Source organism: Neophocaena asiaeorientalis, unplaced genomic scaffold (assembly GCF_003031525.2).
Source record: "Neophocaena asiaeorientalis asiaeorientalis breed wild unplaced genomic scaffold, Neophocaena_asiaeorientalis_V1.1 scaffold102, whole genome shotgun sequence".
Lineage (NCBI taxonomy): Eukaryota > Metazoa > Chordata > Mammalia > Artiodactyla > Phocoenidae > Neophocaena > Neophocaena asiaeorientalis.
This window is the reverse complement of record NW_020175078.1, coordinates 4,613,221-4,632,355: the sequence shown is the minus strand read 5'-3', so window position 1 is coordinate 4,632,355 and position 19,135 is coordinate 4,613,221. Positions and strand designations below refer to the sequence as shown.

At 42.6% G+C, this 19,135-nt stretch overlaps 1 protein-coding gene across 1 annotated transcript in view; it reads right to left on the bottom strand.

Moving 5' to 3' along the window:
* Window positions 1–2,642: 2,642 nt before the first annotated feature.
* Window positions 2,643–19,135, bottom strand: part of MAP3K19 (mitogen-activated protein kinase kinase kinase 19) — a 36,520-nt gene continuing 20,027 nt past the window's right edge. Inside the window, 15 exon segments of the mRNA XM_024764124.1 lie at window positions 2,643–2,709; window positions 7,461–8,158; window positions 8,880–9,029; window positions 11,835–12,272; window positions 12,274–12,377; window positions 12,380–12,448; window positions 12,451–12,654; window positions 12,862–13,178; window positions 13,180–13,383; window positions 13,385–13,505; window positions 13,508–13,680; window positions 13,682–13,942; window positions 13,944–14,141; window positions 14,143–14,432; window positions 16,101–16,144. Of these exon segments, the coding sequence (XP_024619892.1) occupies window positions 2,643–2,709; window positions 7,461–8,158; window positions 8,880–9,029; window positions 11,835–12,272; window positions 12,274–12,377; window positions 12,380–12,448; window positions 12,451–12,654; window positions 12,862–13,178; window positions 13,180–13,383; window positions 13,385–13,505; window positions 13,508–13,680; window positions 13,682–13,942; window positions 13,944–14,141; window positions 14,143–14,432; window positions 16,101–16,144 (3,338 nt within the window).

Below are 19,135 nucleotides of genomic sequence, written 5' to 3'. Positions count from 1 at the left end.
CAGTGCCATACACGACAACTCTTCTTGTTAACGTTGTTCCATGAAGATGCAGACTGCCTACAGCCAGTACTTTCAAGTCAAAAGCTGTTTTTAAATGCAAGTTGCTTTATTATATAGCTGCCTTAAACTGAATACTTGCAGGTACAGCAAGTATGAGGAATAAAGATGGCCTGGTACGTGATGGAGGCTTTTGATGCTCATTGAGCAGATTAAGTGAGTTTCTATCTTGGAGCTACTCAGTACACTAAAGGCCCAGGACTGCTGTTGTCAAGCAGGAGAGAGTGGGTAAAGCAAGTAAGTGGAAACTTATGCACTCCCCAACCCCGTAATCCAGAGCTCGCTCTTTTCCACAACGGCAACTCTCATTCAGACACTGAGGAACGTCCAGTGGGCTAAAGTAGGTTAAAGTTAAGGAGATGCTCTAGAGCTGGAACTACTGTCAGGATTTTACTTGGGGAGTTAAATTTACTTTGGTTGAGCTTGAGACCCATTCAGTATGAAATGAAATGCGCTTCTGAATGTGATTGAAAACTGGGGTGGTGTTCATGGTGAGAAGGGAAGATAGTCATAGAAGGGAAGGCAATGTTGCTGCTAAGTGAAAAAGGAAAAGCTTTTGACGACGTTAAAGTCATCAGGGTCACTGGACTGGTAAATTTGTTTATCAGCATCTATGGAGTTTTGTTTGTGTAAAACTTAAAACTGTAACTGATTTCATTTATAAACTACAAATCTGGGAAGCAGCAGGGAGAAGGCTCTAAAGTCAGACAAATCTGGGTGGCAGTCCCAACTTGACTTTGAGAAAGTTAAGTACCTCTGAGCCTCATTGTGCATTAATAGAATGAGACTACCACCGACCCAAGCAACAGCCAGAATTAAATAATAGGCCTTTCTCCATGAAGAGCTCAAGGAATGCTAGCCCTCCCAGCCCATACCTTTCTTCCCTCTCAGTCTCCTTTTAGGACCTCTGCCTCCTAAAGGAAGATACCTGGGCAATGATAGACACAGTGAATGACAGAACAACAGAAAGCTGTTAATATCAAGGCTTGCCTATTAAAAACATACAGGTTTTGAAGGTTCTGTGAAATTAGTGTTCAGTATTTTTCTATATCAGTAGAAGAGGGGTAGGTTTGTTAACAGCAACTTCCTGTGTCCATTACTGTGATCTGTATACACAGTATAAATATGTCTTAGTCCCTGCCCTTGCCTCATAGGGTTTAATAGGGTTGAATGTAAATAGGTAATTCCTCCGAAATCAGATACAATCATTCAGATTTTAAAGAATGCTGAAATCCCTACTAAGATTAAAAAACTAAACCCTACTTAAAATGGTGTTATGTTGATATACAAGTAAGTAAAATAAGGGACATATCCCTTAAATTTTTATCAAATATAAGGGAAGAACTCTGCAAACTGGAGAGAGAGAAGGAAGGTACACCCGCAAAGACCCTTCTAAACATGTTGGCCAAAGTAAAAGCTTTTCTCTCAGCTGGACTGCATTTCACATTTATTTCAAAAACTTCTGAAGTAGCAGCTTGATTTTGACAAAGTCTGACAGACAACTGGTGTTGGAATTCACCTAAAGTTAGTTTGTAGTTGTGCCATCTTCAAATGACAGTAGCTAATAAAAAAAAAAATCTGTAGACCTAGCTTAAGACAACAGGTGTCAGTGAAATTCAGTAGATGAATGGAGTCACAGCAACGGAAACCTTACCAAAAATACTCAGTCCACCAACTTAAGATCCTGTAATAACTCTGACAACTTGTCCCTGTTCATTTTTGCAAGGTTTTCCAATGTTCTGGGAATGAAAGTGAAGAGTGACCTTAGCAGGGGTGTCCTTCCTTCAGGTGAAGTGAGCAAAAGTGCCCTGGAAAAGTTTATGTGCTCACCGAGTCTCCGCTTAACAGATCAGTGAGCTTTTATCCCACCAGCTGGCTTAGGTTTAGCTGGTTCTCGATGCAGTAATTTTCTAATTCACGCTGTAAATACATGAAGACCTCAAAACACAACCAGTCACAGAGGAGGCAGACTGAGGTTTATGGAAACACCTTGAAGAGCCCAATTTCTTGTAGGTGGAGACTTCTGAGGAGTTAGGGGACCCTCTGGTAATGAAACGCCAAGGCCCTTAGCTCTTCCTGTTAATTTTGAGGCCCCTATAGTCTGCAGCGTTAAGGTTGCTGTCTAAGTAAACTGAATCTAGCGTCTTTCTACTCCTTTTACCTTCTCACCTTCCTCTCCTCTCCTTTGTAAGAAATAAGTGTCTACCCATCAAGCAAGAAAATACATTTTATTCTTGTTTCTACAATTTAATGACATTAAAATTGACAGGCCAAAAATAAAAGGAAATATCGTATAAAGCAAGAGAGATTGTAGTTACTGGATAATCAAAACTATAAACACTGGAATAGGTTTTCTGTTGTTAACGCTTTAAGACAATTTTCTTATGTATATGGGTAATTGTGCCTGAAGCTTGAGAAGGCTAACCTGTAACAAACTTTTCAGTTAGTGCCACTGCAGGATCTGGTTAAATTGGGTTAGATTGACTTTCCAGTAGGAAAACAAGGGTCCCTTAGCCATCATTTCCGCAGTGAAGCAGTAACGGAGTAATCTATAGTGGAGCTGGGAAGGAAGTCCTGATGTATGTTCAATGACTTCTCTTCAAGAAGGAGTGCTTCAGGAGCTGGACAGCAGAAGGTCACTCATGCTGGTCCCTAAGAAGGGGAAAAAACACATTAGAGCAAACAGCACCCAGTATCGTGCCTGCCAACTAGATTCAGTTGACTCAAAATGCCAACTTTAACAATGGAAGTACAGCCTCTGCCAGTCAAACAGATTTGGATTGAGTCCAGACTCCAGATTTTAACTGTGTGATCTTAGGTGAGGGACTCCAACTCTTTCCTCATCAGTAAAATGGGGATAACAATAACACCTAACTCACTGGGAGAGTGTGTTTTTAAATTTCTATTGCAGTATAGTTGATTTACAATGTTGTGTTAGTTTCTGCTGTACAGCAAAGTGAATCAATCATATCATATATCCACTCTTTTTAAAATTCTTTTCCCATGTGGGTCATTACAGAGTATTGAGAAGAGTTCCCTGTACTATACATGAGGTCCTTATTAGTTATCTATTTTATATATAGTAGTGTGTATATGTCGATCCCAATTCATTGAGAGAATTTTTTTTTAATAATGAATTTAAAAATAATTTTTTTTTTTTTTTTTTTGGCTGTACCGGGTCTTAGTTGCGGCACGAGGGATCTTTTTAGTTGCAGCATGTGGGATCTAGTTCCCTGACCAGGGATCGAACCCGGGCCCCCTGTATTGGGAGCAGGGAGTCTTAGCCACTGGACCACCAGGGAAGTCCCCATTGGGAGAATGTTTAAAAATGCATATACAACTTTGAAACAGTGTCACATACTAATAATTCAAAAATTAGTACCTATTATGATTCAAAACCAGTCCCTCCTTTTCCATTGTACTTTCTATCAATTTGTTTGGGGTATAATCTATACACAGTAAAATTCACGCTTTTAGATGTACAGTTTAATGCACTTTTAGTTAGCATGAAATTTATTTTTTAAATTGAGATATCCAGGATTGAAAAACCTTTAAGAGGTAGACATTTAAATATGTTTTGCTGATTAATTTGAATAATTCCATTTGGGGCACTCTTGGATGAGCATAAAGGGAGGCAGTTACTTAATTAGTACTATTACGGCTTAGGTTTATTCCCCCTCAAGAAATCAAAAAGCTTTTGCTAATGACCTAGTCAATGAACTAATGAACAGGTCACTGGTTATTCCAAAGGCATTCTTTTCGTTAAACTGGCTATCTTGATCATTTTGGAAGCAGATGACCAGGTAAAAATGGAAATAAAAATAAAATACGTTAAAAAGCAAGTGACCGGGCTTCCCTGGTGGCGCAGTGGTTGAGAGTCTGCCTGCCGATGCAGGGGACATGGGTTCGTGCCCCAGTCCGGGAAGATCCCACGTGCCGCGGAGTGGCTGGGCCCGTGAGCCATGGCCGCTGAACCTGTGCGTCCGGAGCCTGTGCTCCGCAACGGGAGAGGCCACAACAGTGAGAGGCCCGCGTACCGCAAAAAAAAAAAAAAAAACAAGTGACCAAAAATCATTCTAAAATAAAAAACCTCTCCCCTTCTGGAGGCTCTTTCTCCTGCCTTCAAAATATGCAGAAATCTCGTTTCTCTTCAAAAAAATCCTTAAATGACTACCATTTCTAGCTGCCATCCTATTTCTTCTATTCCTGCCAAATTTCTCTAAGTTGGTCAAACCTGAAGATTTCTTTTTCAACATTCACTAACCCAAATCCTTACCATTTGGCCTACTCTTCTCTATAGAAATTGCTCTTTTAAAACTAACCATGACCTTCTCCTTACCAAATTTAATGAGCTCACCCTCCTTGTCATCTCTGTAGCATTTGAAGTATTTCACTACCCCCTTTTCTCTGAAACAGTCTCTACTTAAGAGAAACTGTCCTCTTTGTTCTTCTCCCACACTGTGGCAACTCCCCTCCTTCCCTTTTTTCCAGTTGTGTACTGGACTTAATTCTATGCATATTTTGTTATCTTCTCCCATGAGCACTTTCAAAAACATTTTCCTCAGCCCTCTAATTTTTTCATTATAGCTACCAACCTTATGATTTTCAAATATGCACTTCCAATGTTCACTGCTTTCCTGAGCAACAATTCCACAGCTTCAAATGTTTCCTTCAACTTCCTCCACTGTTCCTCTTTCACAACTTTCTATTACTTCTTCCATTATCCACGTTCAAAACCATGAGATCCTATCATCCTCTATCACCAAGTCCTGATTCACCTTCCTCTGAAATACTGATATATATTTTTTTAATGTTTATTTATTTAGCCTGTGCCAGGTCTTAGTTGCAGCATGTGGACTCTTAGTTGCGGCATGCATGTGGGATCTAGTTACCTGATGAGGGATCAAACCTGGGCCCCCTGCGTTGGGAGCATGGAGTCTTACCCACTGGGCCACCAGGGAAGTCCCTGAAATACTGATATTTTGGAATCTTCTTTACACTCCCACTGCTTCCATCACCATCAAAACCCAAACTCTGGATTCCAGAATAGCCTCCATTCGAGGTCCCTCTACTGAATCTGCTGTCTGACCTGCCTCGCCGAAGACCTTTTTCTTCATGGCATTCTCTACCCCAAATCCTTTGCAGTCCTCTGGTCTTCACTGCCTATCTCAACAAAGTTAAACTCCTTGGCCTGACTTCCCAGAACTTCTGAGACCTGCCCATAGGAGTACCCCCAGCCATGCTTCTTACTGCTTCCCCAGATTGATTTCTGTTCAGTCTTTGTTCCTGATTTTTACCTAATCATCTCTACTTCTGAATCTTTAAGAGTGCCTTACCCCTTTATTTATGACTATCCACACCTCCAAGAAGTTATTGTCATAGACAGCAGGCAAGATTCTAGAGTCCTTAGGGTCTCTGGCATAGAATTGCAGGCTTGCAATATGACACTCATTAGGTAAGGTGTATTAGTATTCTCCCAAAGGGTTGTTAACTGTTGAGCCCTAATTACATACCCCAAGCTGTGCTAAGCAATTTACATACACCATTTCTCTTACCCTTCACAACAACGCTGTTAATTGATTACTACTGGTGTGAGTTGTGTATTGCTTGCTTTATGAAGCAATGGTTCAAAAGGAGAGCCAGAAAAAAATATTCCACCCTTTCTCTCTAAAGCCGTGTGTGTGTGTGTGTGTGTGTGTGTGTGTGTAATGAGAACTAGAAAGAAAATGAGAATAGCAAGCACTTTCTGTGGATCAATAATAGGTAATCGTTCAATTCAGAACAAAGCAACTGCAGTATGTTTAAGAGCTAAGACCAATCTCCAAGACTAGTACTGGTCTATATGATATTCCTAATACCTTTATGTCCCTTTTGTGAGGTGTTTATTTTTTTGGTGGGGGGGCAGCTCTGTCTGCAAAATCCATGCTGGAATGCTTACGGCATCTCTGCATGTAGGGGTGCCCAGAACTGCAACCCTGGAGTGTGCGTTGCTGCCCTGGCCTATGTGATCCCCTGAAATCAACCAGGACATGCTGATTGGTGTACACATGTGCTGGGAGAGGGAGACAGTCTAAAGCAGACACTCATCGGCAGACAGGGAGGCCTGTGGGTTCTGGAGGTTAACTGAGAAAGATAAAATGAACCCATTCAGGGAGCTGGAGGTTGCCATATATGTTTGCTGAAAGCTGGGGCACTAGAATTTTTCATCTAGCAATAAGAAAGCATACTTCCTTGAAAGGCAAGAAATTTTGTTTGTTTCAGGCCTTCCTCATTCTGCACATGCAACTGAATGTTGAGCCTCACTAGGTGGGTGGATTTTAGGCTGTTCTACATCATCGTAGAGGCCAGGTACGTAGGCTTGAGCACCCCTACCCTACTCTTTAGCTCTCCTCCACCGTACACATACATGCATATACATATACACACTTTAACCAGAGCCATCTCTCTGCCTTTATCTTTTATTCTTTGAATTAAGATTTCATATGAGCAGAGAGTGCCCGGATAAGAAAAGTTTGAAAACCACACAAATGAGTAATCTCTAAGCTCCCTACAGTTCTCCCGCTGCGGAGCACAGCCTCCGGACATGCAGGCCCAGCGGCCATGGCTCACGGGCCTAGCCCCTCCGCGGTATGTGGGATCCTCCCGGACCAGGGCACGAACCCGTGTCCCCTGCATCGGCAAGCAGACTCCCAACCACTGCGCCACCAGGGAAGCCTCAGTTGTAACATTTTACACAGAACTTTATTCCATAAGTACCAGGAAGCCTCAGGACAGGAGAAAACAGGCAACCTTCTGGGGCTTTTCTGCTTCCCCTAACACTACCCATTTGATGCTTGAAACACTCCAATTAGAGATTTGTTCCTTCGGCTCAAAATGCTTCCTCTCGCTTTAAATGCAAGTGTTTCTGGGGAAACAATACATTAACTCTGTCAATCATCAATCAATCAGTTCCTATCATTCCCTTGTTATGAATGAATTTCTCATATACTCTCCTGAGAGCTGGTTTTAGGAAGGAATGAGAACACTGGTTCCCCGAGAGGGAAGGGAGGCTAAAGCATAGGTGATGTCATTTCACCACGGCTAGTCCCTGGGAAGATGTCTCATTGGTAAATAAGTAGATCCTTAGCAATTTTTGCACACCCATTGACTTGAGGAAGTATTGTCTGGACCTGATAAGACATTTCATTGAGGCACTTCCCACTTGAAGCATTACCCCCATACCTTGGTACAACAAGGAACACAATCACCCAATATGGCCAATCATGATTTTTTTCAGCACAAAATCACTCCCTGCTTGATTTCATAACCCAAGCTGAGCTTATAATGGGCCATAAATTGCAGGGGAAACGTCAGCTGCTTGGAATCTCTGGGGATTTATCCTCCTCCTGCTTTCAGTTTCTTACCCGGTGAGGCACACACGCACGAAGTCTGCTGCGTTTTCTGAGAAGTGTTCTGGTAAAGGAGGCATCAGCCCTCGGTGTGCGCCAATGTAAAACATGGCTGCCATCCTGTCCATGGAAGCTAGTGGGGGCTTCCCTGTGGCCATCTCAAACACAGTGCAGCCAATGCTCCAGACGTCTAACTTCCATCCATAGCCAGAGTCATTGATGACTTCCGGAGCCATCCAATACGGAGTCCCATGCATGGACTTCAGCATGTCACTGTGGGTACCATTTAAGCCAGCCCAGGTCAAACGCTTGACACAGCCAAAGTCAATCAGCTTTATTATCCCAGTTGGCATAAGCATAATATTATTTCCTTTGATATTTCGATGCACCACACAGTTCTCATGGAGATAAGCAACACCTTGCAGAATTTGTTTTGTATATTTGCAGAACACCATCTCAGGCAATGGCCCAAAATGGTTTATAATACTAGAGACTGAGCCACCAGGAACAAACTCCATGAAAATGCTTACAATGTTCTCCTCGAAGCATGTCCCCAAATAGGCCACAGTGTTGACATGTTTCAGTGCTTTGAGCAAATCTTCTTCTTCCTGCAGTTTCCTATATTCTTTTTCAGTAGTTAACTTATCAGAGGTATCCAAAGCCACCTGTTTTACAGCTATTAGCTGTCCTTGGCAAATAAGACCACAATATACCTAGAAGCAAACCAATGCCTGATTATTAAATGTAAATGATGACACCTGTTCACAAAATGCCTCCCAAACACTTGTCTTTCTCTTAGCTGATACATCCTTACCTAAATGCCAAGTACTTAAGCAAATTGAATGTTTCACTGGAGCCAAGATGGGGATAAATAAGTAGCATAGTGAATGTGTATCATAATGGCTTGGGTTCAGTCTTCTCTTTCCCAATCTGTGTAAATGCTGGGAATTTAGATGATCTTTTATGCAATTCACAAAATGTAAGGAACATCTTTTGTTTTTGCCACTCAGCAATGATTCTTCCAACTTCTGGTAACATAACTTGAACCGTTGAACAAAGAGACTTCTTTCCCACAGGACTTGGACCTCAGAGAATTAGAGGCTTGAAATACAATGGCCACTGTACTACCCTGTGGAGCCTGAGAACCAGAGCCAGAAGGAGACACAGAGAGGCCAGATCCCCAAGGACATTGTTTGACCCCTGAAACCAGCTGTGCCCAGAGCCAGTCCTACTTCAAATCCTTCAGTTACATAAAGCTGTGGACATCCTTTTCCTCAAGCCACTTTAGGCTGGGTTTCCTATTACTTCCAACTGAAAGAGTTCTAAGTAAAAGAGTATACGGGGTGGGAAGGGCACTCAGGAAGATTAGGGAAGAGGGAGGAGTCGAGCAGGAGTGGAGACTTTTTATTTCAACATGTTTCGCGTTTCACTTACTGTGCCGTAGGCTCCCTTCCCAAGGGTCTCACCCTTGGTCCACAGGATAGGTTCTTCATACTTTAAACTGTTTTCAGAAAATGTCTTCTTTTCATGTGAGTTGAAAAACCTCTCCTCTTTGTCACATACCCCAAAGCCATTACTGTATGTCTGGAAGAATGAGACACAAAGAAAAGTCATGATTACATTCTGAGTCCTTGGGACGGAGAGAAAGGGTAGAGAGTAAGATCTTCCTTTCTTCTAACTTAGGACCAACCAGAGAAGGCCAAGTATGCACCCCTAACCAATCACGTGGGAGGCCCCTTCTAGTTAGCCAACCTACAGCTTCCCCAGGACAAGAGCCTCCAATCAGGGCACACCTGAAGCCTTTTTTCCACTAAAAAGCTTTCCTACTCCTTGCCTGCTTTTGAGTCTCGGCCAAACACAAGTGACGGTGGTTGACTCCTTTGCTATAGTGAGCTCTGAATAAACAACCTTTGTTCTATTTCCACAACGTACTCATACACTCAAATATACACATAGGTAAGCACATATGCCTACACTTCCATACACATACACATTTACACACAAACATACATACAGATAGATACTGTCTCTCTTACACATACACGCACATACATTCACCCATGCGGCCATGAAAGCAAGTCTAATGGTCAAGACCAGCTGCAATGGACTAAGCATCCATAGTCCTCTAGACCCTTGCTACTCAAAGGAGAACCTACAGACCAGCTGTTAGACTCTCAGAATCTCAGGCCTCAGACATACCAAATCAGTGTCTACATTTCAGCATGACCCTCAAGAGATGTGCATCCACAGGAGACTTTGAAAGGCCTTCCCCTGGAAGTCAGGAAACAAGTATATTTTTGTAGAGCTTAGACCATGTTTACCAATTGTTTGATTAGGACCAAAACTACTTTGTCTGGATCTCCTCTATGAGTTCTTAAAACATAAATGATGATGGTGATGTAGAGGCACGGTGACGGTCCTTAAGAATAAGACAGGGCTTCCCTGGTGGCGCAGTGGTTGAGGGTCCACCTGCCGATGCAGGGGACACGGGTTCGAGCCCTGGTCTGGGAAGATCCCACATGCCGCGGAGCAACTGGGCCCGTGAGCCACAACTACTGAGCCTGCGCATCTGGAACCTGTGCTCCGCAACAAGAGACGCCGTGACAGTGAGAGGCCCGCGCACCATGAAGAAGAGTGGGCCCCGCTCGCCGCAACTAGAGAAAGCCCACGTGCAGAAATGAAGACCCAACACAGCCAAATAAATAAATAAAATTTATTTAAAAAAAAGAATAAGACATTGCACAGGATCTCCTTCCTCGGGAATGAGCACGGGTGCCTCCTGAGGGCCATTTGGGTTCCTCCTCCCCAGCCTCTCATGTTTCTGTCCAAACTGAAATTTAAGGATTGCTTAGAAATGAAAAAATCACAAAAAGTCAACTTTTGACTCTGTGATTGCAGGGTAGGGTTATGGGCTGATAGTATTTACTAGCTTGTTAGCTTTTCTTGAATGCGAAATGGCAGGCTGGTGGACCCATCTCAGACACACAGGCATGCACACATGTACCCCCAACACCCAGCCAAGCCTGGCAGCCTCTGTGAATCACTGCCCACGCCCCAGCCAAGACCAGGTTCACCATGAGGGTGAAGCTGGCCTTTTACAACCAGGAATATTCCCACTGTGTAGTAATTAAGAGTGTGGGGCTGTCCCCACCTCTCACTACCTGCGTGACTTTCTAAACCTCAGTTTCCGCATCTGCAAAATGGGGACTTGTTATTACCTTTAGTATTGATCTCATGGAGCTGTTATGAAGTATAGAAAGAAGACAGTATGATGTGTCTCACTCATAAGTTCTCAGTAAACTTAACTATGGTATAATTATTTACCTTGTGTATTCTTCTGATCAATTAGTTAAAATAATGATTCCTGATCCTGAAAGAGTGTGATATAACCTGAGTTAGTGTACAGTAAATAATGTTTCAGCTAAACCTACTGTTTGTCTTTAAAATTTAGTAGAACAGGGGCTTCCTTGGTGGGGCAGTGGTTGAGAGTCCACCTGCCAATGCAGGGGACACGGGTTCGTGCCCCGGTCTGGGAAGATCCCACATACCGCGGAGCGGCTGGGCCCGTGAGCCATGGCCGCTGAGCCTGCACGTCCAGAGCCTGTGCGCCGCAAGAGTGAGAGGCCCGCGTACTGAAAAAAGAAAAAAAAAATTTAGTAGAACAGGAGGCTCATATACTTCAGTGAGAACTAAAACAAAGGTAACCTTACTACCTGCTGATATTCTTCTTACCGCCCCACTTCAGTGCCAAACAAATTTTTAAAAAATGTGTTCAGGATTGTTGTTTATGCTTCCCTGAGAGCAACGGCTAAGTCTTGTACCCGACCATGTCTTCAGTTCTTATCCCAATACCAAAAACACAGGAGGCATCAATAATATTTTTGTGTTAAAGTAAACCATTTGGGAACAAATGCTCAGGTGCAGGGAATCTTTGAGAAATGAGCTTTTCATGTTTTCATATGGTCTTCTGGAACTAGATGGTGAGCTACTTCGGGGGCTGTGTTAATTTCTTTCTATCTCACACACCACTTAGAGTAATGCTTTACCCATAACTACCTCCCTGCTGTTACTTGTTGATTGAAAACATCATCACCGAATATAATACCTACCTATTTCAATAAGTATCTTTGCTATATTAATGTAACCAAAGTGATTCCATTGCAGTGTCAGGCTAGCTAAATTCTAGAAGTAAGGCAACATAATGAAAACGTCTTAGCACGAGAGTCAGGGGACCTGGATTCCAAACTTGCAACCAAACAATGAGATCTTGATGAAACTATTTAATTGTTTAGGGTTACTGATTCCTCATTTGAAAATAAGGGGTTTGAAACAGATTGTCTCTGAGATCCCTTCCCGCCCCAATGAATCTCTGATTGTAATTACACCCACCTGTATTTTGACAGCTGTCTCTCCCCCTAATTCTCGCATGGTATTTCCTCTCTTACCGAGGGCAAGATTTCGGCTTTCAGGATCTGTTTCATCTGCCATTATTTGGCAAGAGTTGTCATCTTTCTCATCAAGAGCTAGTAGTTCTGCAGCTAGACAACCTAACAGTTCATCTGGAGATTCTTCATTCTTTACAGGGTCTAGAATTCCTTGGGAAATTGAATCTGCATCATTTAAAGTTTTTCCAAATGTTTGACATGGAATTGACTTATTAGCCAAACTATCATGATCCAGAGAATGTGCCCAACGTTGATATGCTTGAGAAGATGCACTTTCTTGTTTCTCTTGGAAAGAGAAACTCATAAGTGTTTTAGCCTTATCTGAAACACTGTCAAACTCTACCTCGTTAGTTAAAATTTGATTGGCAATTAGTTTCACCAGGAGCTACTATAGTCTGCTTTTCTTGCAGTACATGCTTGCTGGAACTCTTCTCACTGGGCAGTGCCCAGCTGTTTCCTGAAAGGACAAATGGGGTTTGGTGATTTGCTCTTCGAGTTCATGCAGATCTCTGAGGCTCGTGGCAAGTATCTGATTGCTAGAAATGTCTCCTTCGTCAAGACTTCCTCCACAATGGACAAATCTGAGACAGGAAGGAATTCGTCCTGTTCGGTGGACTGTTCATGAGTCTGATCCATGTTCATGGGCTGGACTTCATCTTTGGAAGATAGAAAGTCATTTCCTGAAGACTTTATCTGCTATTCTGGTTCTGAAATACCATCACCATTTTCAGTGTCATTACTACTTACAGGCTGGCAACGCTTTTCTTTTTTTTTTGCGGTACGCGGGCCTCTCACTCCCGGGGCCCCTCCCGTTGCGGAGCACAGGCTCCGGACGCTCAGGCTCAGCGGCCATGGCTCACGGGCCCAGCCGCCCAGCGGCATGTGGGATCCTCCCGGACCGGGGCACGAACCCGCGTCCCCTGCATCGGCAGGCGGACTCTCAACCACTGCGCCACCAGGAAAGCCCCAACGCTTTTCTTTAGAAATTAAACTTTTGTGCTTTTGTTTAATGCCAAGAGAAGACTTTGGGGGTTTAATATGTGGTCTTTTCTGAGAGAGTCTGGTTCGGCTCTTGCTGGTCCTCTCACTGTGTGAAGATCGACATTTATTGGTGATACATCTGCTCAATGGAGCTGAGCATATCTCCTGGAAATATTTGTTTTCATGCTGTTCAGCCTCTGGCATCTGACGATAAATAGGAGTCCTGAACGTTTCGTAGATTCCACGTCCATTTGCAGTTGAACTGATTTCTTTGAACATGTCACTGTACTTCAGATCTAAGTAATTTAGGCTCTGTTGGTTGAGCAGAGAGAGAAACAGAAGACTTTTTTATTCCTGGATTTTTACAGATGCAAGGGAGTGATTGCTTTTTAGGTTTCAAAGCCCGGTAAGTGGATTGCTTCTTTTCTATCTGTGGCATTCTCTTTTGAAACTTGGGTGATTGCCGAGGTCTGGGGTCCACAAGCCCCAGAGCAGGAAAAACTTGAGTTTTTGTGCATGGTAGGCTTCATGGAACTTTCAATGGAAACCATGAAATTCTGAGGTGTCCTGTTACTGGCCTTGGTCTTTGAATCCAACTTATTTCTATGGGCTTTCATTTTATGCCTGTCATTTCTTGGTCTGCAAGTATGTTGAAGCTACTGTTGTTATGAAGGATGCCCTTTCTTTTTTGGAGGCTTGGTTTAGTTGTTGCTGGTTCCTTGGGAGTTTCATCTCCAGGGAAAGTGATGTGGATAAGAGGCACCATCCCGTTCATTTCTGGTTTGGTTGCCTCTGCTACTGATATTTTTGTTTGTCTCCATGCTTCTGTGATCTTCTGGGAGCTTTTCAATGGGGTCATGAGGAACTATATTGGACAAACTCTTAAGAACAGTATACTCTTCTGAAATATGATTTGGCTCAATTACTTCCCCTTTATGTGCTGAAGCAGTTTTTGAATCAGCTTTATCATTTCTAGTCCCTTCATCCTGGCTTAGAGTCATTTCTGAATGCGGGGCTTCTTGGAACTTGACTGGTTTGATATATCCAGCTTCTGAATCTCGTTCATAGTTTCTTTCCTGACGAAAGAGATTGAGTGCTCTCTTCTGCTCTTCTCACTTCAGCACCATGGCAGTCAATATCCACTTCCCTATCTGTAGGAAAATTGCCTTCGTTGAAATTCTCAAAGGACAGCAAAGACTGTCCTTTTTCAAAGTGAGAGATTTCAATGTTGACACATCACTCTGTTTCCTTGGATTTCCTACTCTCCTGTCTCCAGGTGTTGTCTGTGATGGTGAGCCTTCCAAAAAGAGCACATGTTTCTGGACCAGATAGAGCTATCAAATGACCTGAGAGTCTGATCCTCTAACACCTTGAACGGTGCTTCCTTCTGCTTGTTTGATGGTCTAAACTCATCAGATCGACTAACAGGCTCTGAAAGCTTAGGTATGAAAGATATGAAGCTTGGAATATTTCTTTCTCTCTCTTTCTGATCCTTATGATTTGGGGGTATAGTAAGAAGACAGGATCTCACAGGCAAGGGTGACAATGGTGGCTGAGGGAACTAAAAGGAAAGAGAAAAAGAATGAATGCAGAAACACATACGCATATCATATTAATAAAGTAATCTGAAGAAATTTCAAGATTCTCTTTAGGAAGTCCTTTAAAGTACAAAGTTATCCTGGAGATCACAGTTTTAAAAGCTAAAATCTTATGCCTGGTGTTTTTTAAGAACCAAGGTAAGACAATACTTTTAAAAACCAATGTTAATATATATAAAGATTCATGGTTATATGTTTAAAATAAAGGCCCTACATTGTAAACAATAGAACTTTTAAGTTTTTTAAAATTTCTATTCTCTTTTCTGTTTACTTTCTGTTTTATTTCATTCTGTTTTCTATTTACTTTCCATAGAATTGATCTAAGATTTTTTAAATTCCCCCTTAGAACAGCTTAAATTTGCTGTTACATTTACTGTAATAGTGATCGTTAGGTTGCAAACCAACCCAGAATTTGTATTCAGAACACAACTGTTCCTCATTATTTGGCTGAATTGTTTTGTTGAGAGTGGCTTATAAATGTGCCTCACTATACACTTGAGAGTTAGCTCCCTAAATGGGTTTTAATTCTCCTTGGCCCTCTATTTTCAAATTAAGCAAGTTTATATTATTATCAACCTCTAGAGGTCAGTGTAACCCAATATATAATATTCAGCTTTTTTGTTGGTTAAGCTATAAGCTCTAACTTTACAGTTTTCACTGTGGCCTTCCCCCTCCACCACCCAACCCTCCGGGTATAGAGATTTGATAACTAATTATATCAGAATATTTATAGGCATAGATCACAAGTGGTAATTGAGAGCTTTATGTTTAATTTTCATTCTGTTGCCACCTGTGTGTAAGAAGACAGGAAAAGGAAAATGACACTAGAAACAGGCATTAGAAACAGGTGAGATGCAGTATAATCCCCTAGTTTCATTACCTAGATGACTTTCTTCCATCTCTCAAAATACAGATTCTCCCAGTGCTTAAACACCTCTGCAGTAACAGCCGTTATTTCATTTATTTACTTTTTAGGCCAATAAAGTCCTTTTTTCAACACTAAGCAGTACCTATGCATTTTCTCAAAGGCTCATAGAATACAGAAGAGTCAGTTGAGAGAATTGCAAGGCTCTTTCCAAACGCTTTACTTACAAATGAGACAACTAGGAAAATCTTTCTACCAATGGAAAAAGAATTACCTCATTTCTCAATACGTTAAAAGAAGAAAAATTAAATATGTCCAAAAGAGCTACTCACTTCATTATGTGGACAACGGGAAACACCCCAGAAAAGAAATATATGTGTCAAGATATAATTTTCCCAGAAATTAGCTCCTCTATAAACTGTATGTGAGTTGTGGTTTTTCCAAGATATATGCTGAGGATTTGGGCTCTGAGGGTTTTTTTTTTTGCGGTATGCGGGCCTCTCACTGACTGTTGTGGCCTCTCCCGTTGCGGAGTACAGGCTCCGGACGCGCAGGCTCAGTGGCCATGGCTCACGGGCTCAGCCGCTCCACGGCATGTGGGATCTTCCCACACCCGGGCACGAACCCGTGTCCCCTGCATCGGCAGGCAGACTCTCAACCACTGCGCTGCCAGGGAAGCCCTGGGCTCTGAGTTCTTTGATAGGATTTGTCTCTAACAAGATGCTTTGGTTAATCCTTAAGTCAAAAATGCTCAAACTACTCTTACCTCAATTCTCCGGCTACTATACTTCATATTAGAAGAGGAAAACACTGTAACAAGAAAAATTATTATTTTTTAATAAGATTTTTTTTTTAAGATAAATTTATTTATTTATTTATTTCTGGCTGCGTTGGGTCTTCCTTGCTTCCTTCCTTTCTCTAGTTGTGGCAAGCAGGGGCTGCTCTTTGTTGCAGTGCTCAGGCTTCTCATTGCAGTGGCTTCTCTTGTTACGGAGCACGGGCTCTAGGAGCGCGGGCTTCAGTAGTTGTGACACATGGGCTCAGTAGTTGTGGTGCACAGGCTTAGTTGCTCTGTAGCATGTGGGATCTTCCAGGACCAGGGCTCGAACCCGTGTCTGCTGCATTGGCAGGCGATTCTTAACCACTGCGCCAGCAGGGAAGTCCCAAAAATTATTATTATTATTATCAGATATTCTTAGTAGTAGAGTGAACACAGTCGGCCTTAAGCCAGGCGATGGCGATGGAGTGATCTTGGTGCTGAGGTTTGAGGAAAAGTTGTCAAAATGAAGAATTTTTCCAGGTGTAATCCACATGGCAGTGGGTACAGAATGATTACACAAAACTACTGCCACTGAAGAGGGTTGTTATTTTATATACAATGTTGTTTTTTATATATATCTATGTTATATATATGTATATATCTCTGTTTTATATTTATAACATTTGCGTATATATAGTGATATTTATTATTATTTTTTTTTATATTCCTTTTGGAAGCACATGACCTCTGGATCAGAAAGCAGAGCACTTATCACCCACAGGGCATCCTAGTGCCAGTTCCCTGCAGCCCGATTTCCCACAGGTTGACACAAATGAGAACCAGGTGCTTACCTGCACCGGTAGTGAGGCTGCACCGTAGGCGGAAACCCTGAAATTATGAGACTCAGAGCTTATGTATAGAGTTCTGGCAGTTCAACCCATCTTCCCCTTCTGAGAAAGAGAGACCTTCACTATGAAATGTAAGCAAGTGTCTCCAGGAGAAGGGGGAAATGTGTCTCTGGGTTTTGTCTGTTTTTTACCCTATTAAGTAAGTAAACAGCTCTTGGCAAAGCCAGCTTCAGTCTTTCTGGAGCAATAGCTTATCTCTAACTTCCAAGGCATGTTTGCCATTCAGTCATCTTCCAACCTAGTCTCCTAGTGCTTTTTGCTCAGAAAACCCAGACTTTGCAGAAATGTGAGAGTATTTATGTATAATTGTCTCCCATCCGTTGTTTGAACTCAAACATGGGATAGATCATAAATTCTGAAGGAGTGCGGGGAATGGTGAGATGAGATTTACTAGGTAGGGTAAAACCCAGACGTTGTTTTCTTCTTACCAAAACATCAGAATGGTCCCTAAAACCCCACTCACCATCATGGGTTGAAGCTGAAGCCAAAAGCTCCAATGTGTTCAGGGTCAAAGCAGGCACATAAATGAATGAAGTGGGGTAAGTAGGGACAGTGGTGAACTGAAATTATGTGCCCCAATTACAGGGATATCCATTCCCCAGTTCTAATTGGTGTTGTCCATTCCAGATGGGTAGTCCAGCACTGCTGGATCTTCCAATTGCCAAGAGAAGCCAGAGAGCTGGAGACTTTATGTGAAATCTCCTTCCCATCCCTTTTTAAAATACTTTGAAGGCCGAACAAAATATGCCTGTAGGTCCTTTTTGGCCACAGGCTGCCATTTTGAAATTTCACTTAGCGAGACCTCTCTGAGATGTACCACAGGTAGAAGCCATTCTCAGGTGAAAAATGGTCACCTAAGAAGAGGATTCCAATAGGAGGGGGATGCGGACATTCCCCTTAGCCACAGCTGGCCAGAGCACCACCCCAATTCTTTTTTTTTTTTTTTCTTTGCGGTACGCGGGCCTCTCACTGTTGTGGCCTCTCCCGTTGCGGAGCACAGGCTCTGGATGTGCGGGTCCAGCGGCCATGGCTTATGGGCTCAGCCGCTCTGCGGCATGTGAGATCCTCCCGGACCGGGGCACGAACCCGTGTCCCCTGCATCGGTAGGCGGACTCTCAACCACTGCGCCACCAGGGAAGCCCCACCCCAATTCTTTATCCATTTATTTAACCAATATTCATTGAGTGCCTACTGAGTAGCCAACACTGTCCCAGAAGATGGCAATATAATTGTGAACAATAAAGACAAAATTCTTGCCCTCATTGAGGTTGTATGCTAGAGGTTGAGATTTTCTGTTGAAAAGACATTATAAGTTAATACTAGAAATATAACTGAATATGATTTATAGTTGGGTGCTTATGTATAACACCCTGAGTTAAAAAAATTCAGGTATTATAAATATTTAGATGAGTAATATCCAGTATTGATAAGGAATGACGTGAGATATAAAGGCACTCTTAAACATTTCTGGTGAGAATGTAGAGGTAAGATCTTTCCAGTAGGTAATGTGGTAATATATATTGAAAGCCTTTTTAAATGTGTATAGAATTCCAGTTAAAAGATTGAATGTACAAGCTTTTCTCCACTCTCTCCACAAACCTCACTAAAATGATGGTAGACTAATTTTTTAAAAAGGTAAAGAAGGGAATTCCCTGATGGTCCAGTGTTTAGGACTCAGTGCTTTCACTGCCAGGGCCCGGCTTCAATCCCTGGTCTGGGAACTAAGATCCTGCAAGCCATGCAGCCAAACAAAAAAAATGAAAGGTAAAGAAAAAGAACAGCAAAAACCTAGATGGTAAAATCACACATGTACGACATCAACAAAATTTTGGAAGGTGAAAACTATGGATGAGCTTCCTTGGTGGCGTAGCGGTTGAGAATCCGCCTGCTGATGCAGGGGACACTGGTTCGAGCCCTGGTCCGGGAAGATCCCACATGCCGCGGAGCAACTAAGCCCATGCACCACAACTACTGAACCTGTACTCTTAAAACCCACGAGCCACAGCTACTGAGCCCACATGCCACAACTACTGAAGTCTGTGCGCCTAGAGCCCATGCTCCGCAACAAGAGAAGCCACTGCAAGGAGAAGCCCGTGCACTACAACGAAGAGTGGCCCCTGATTACCACAACTA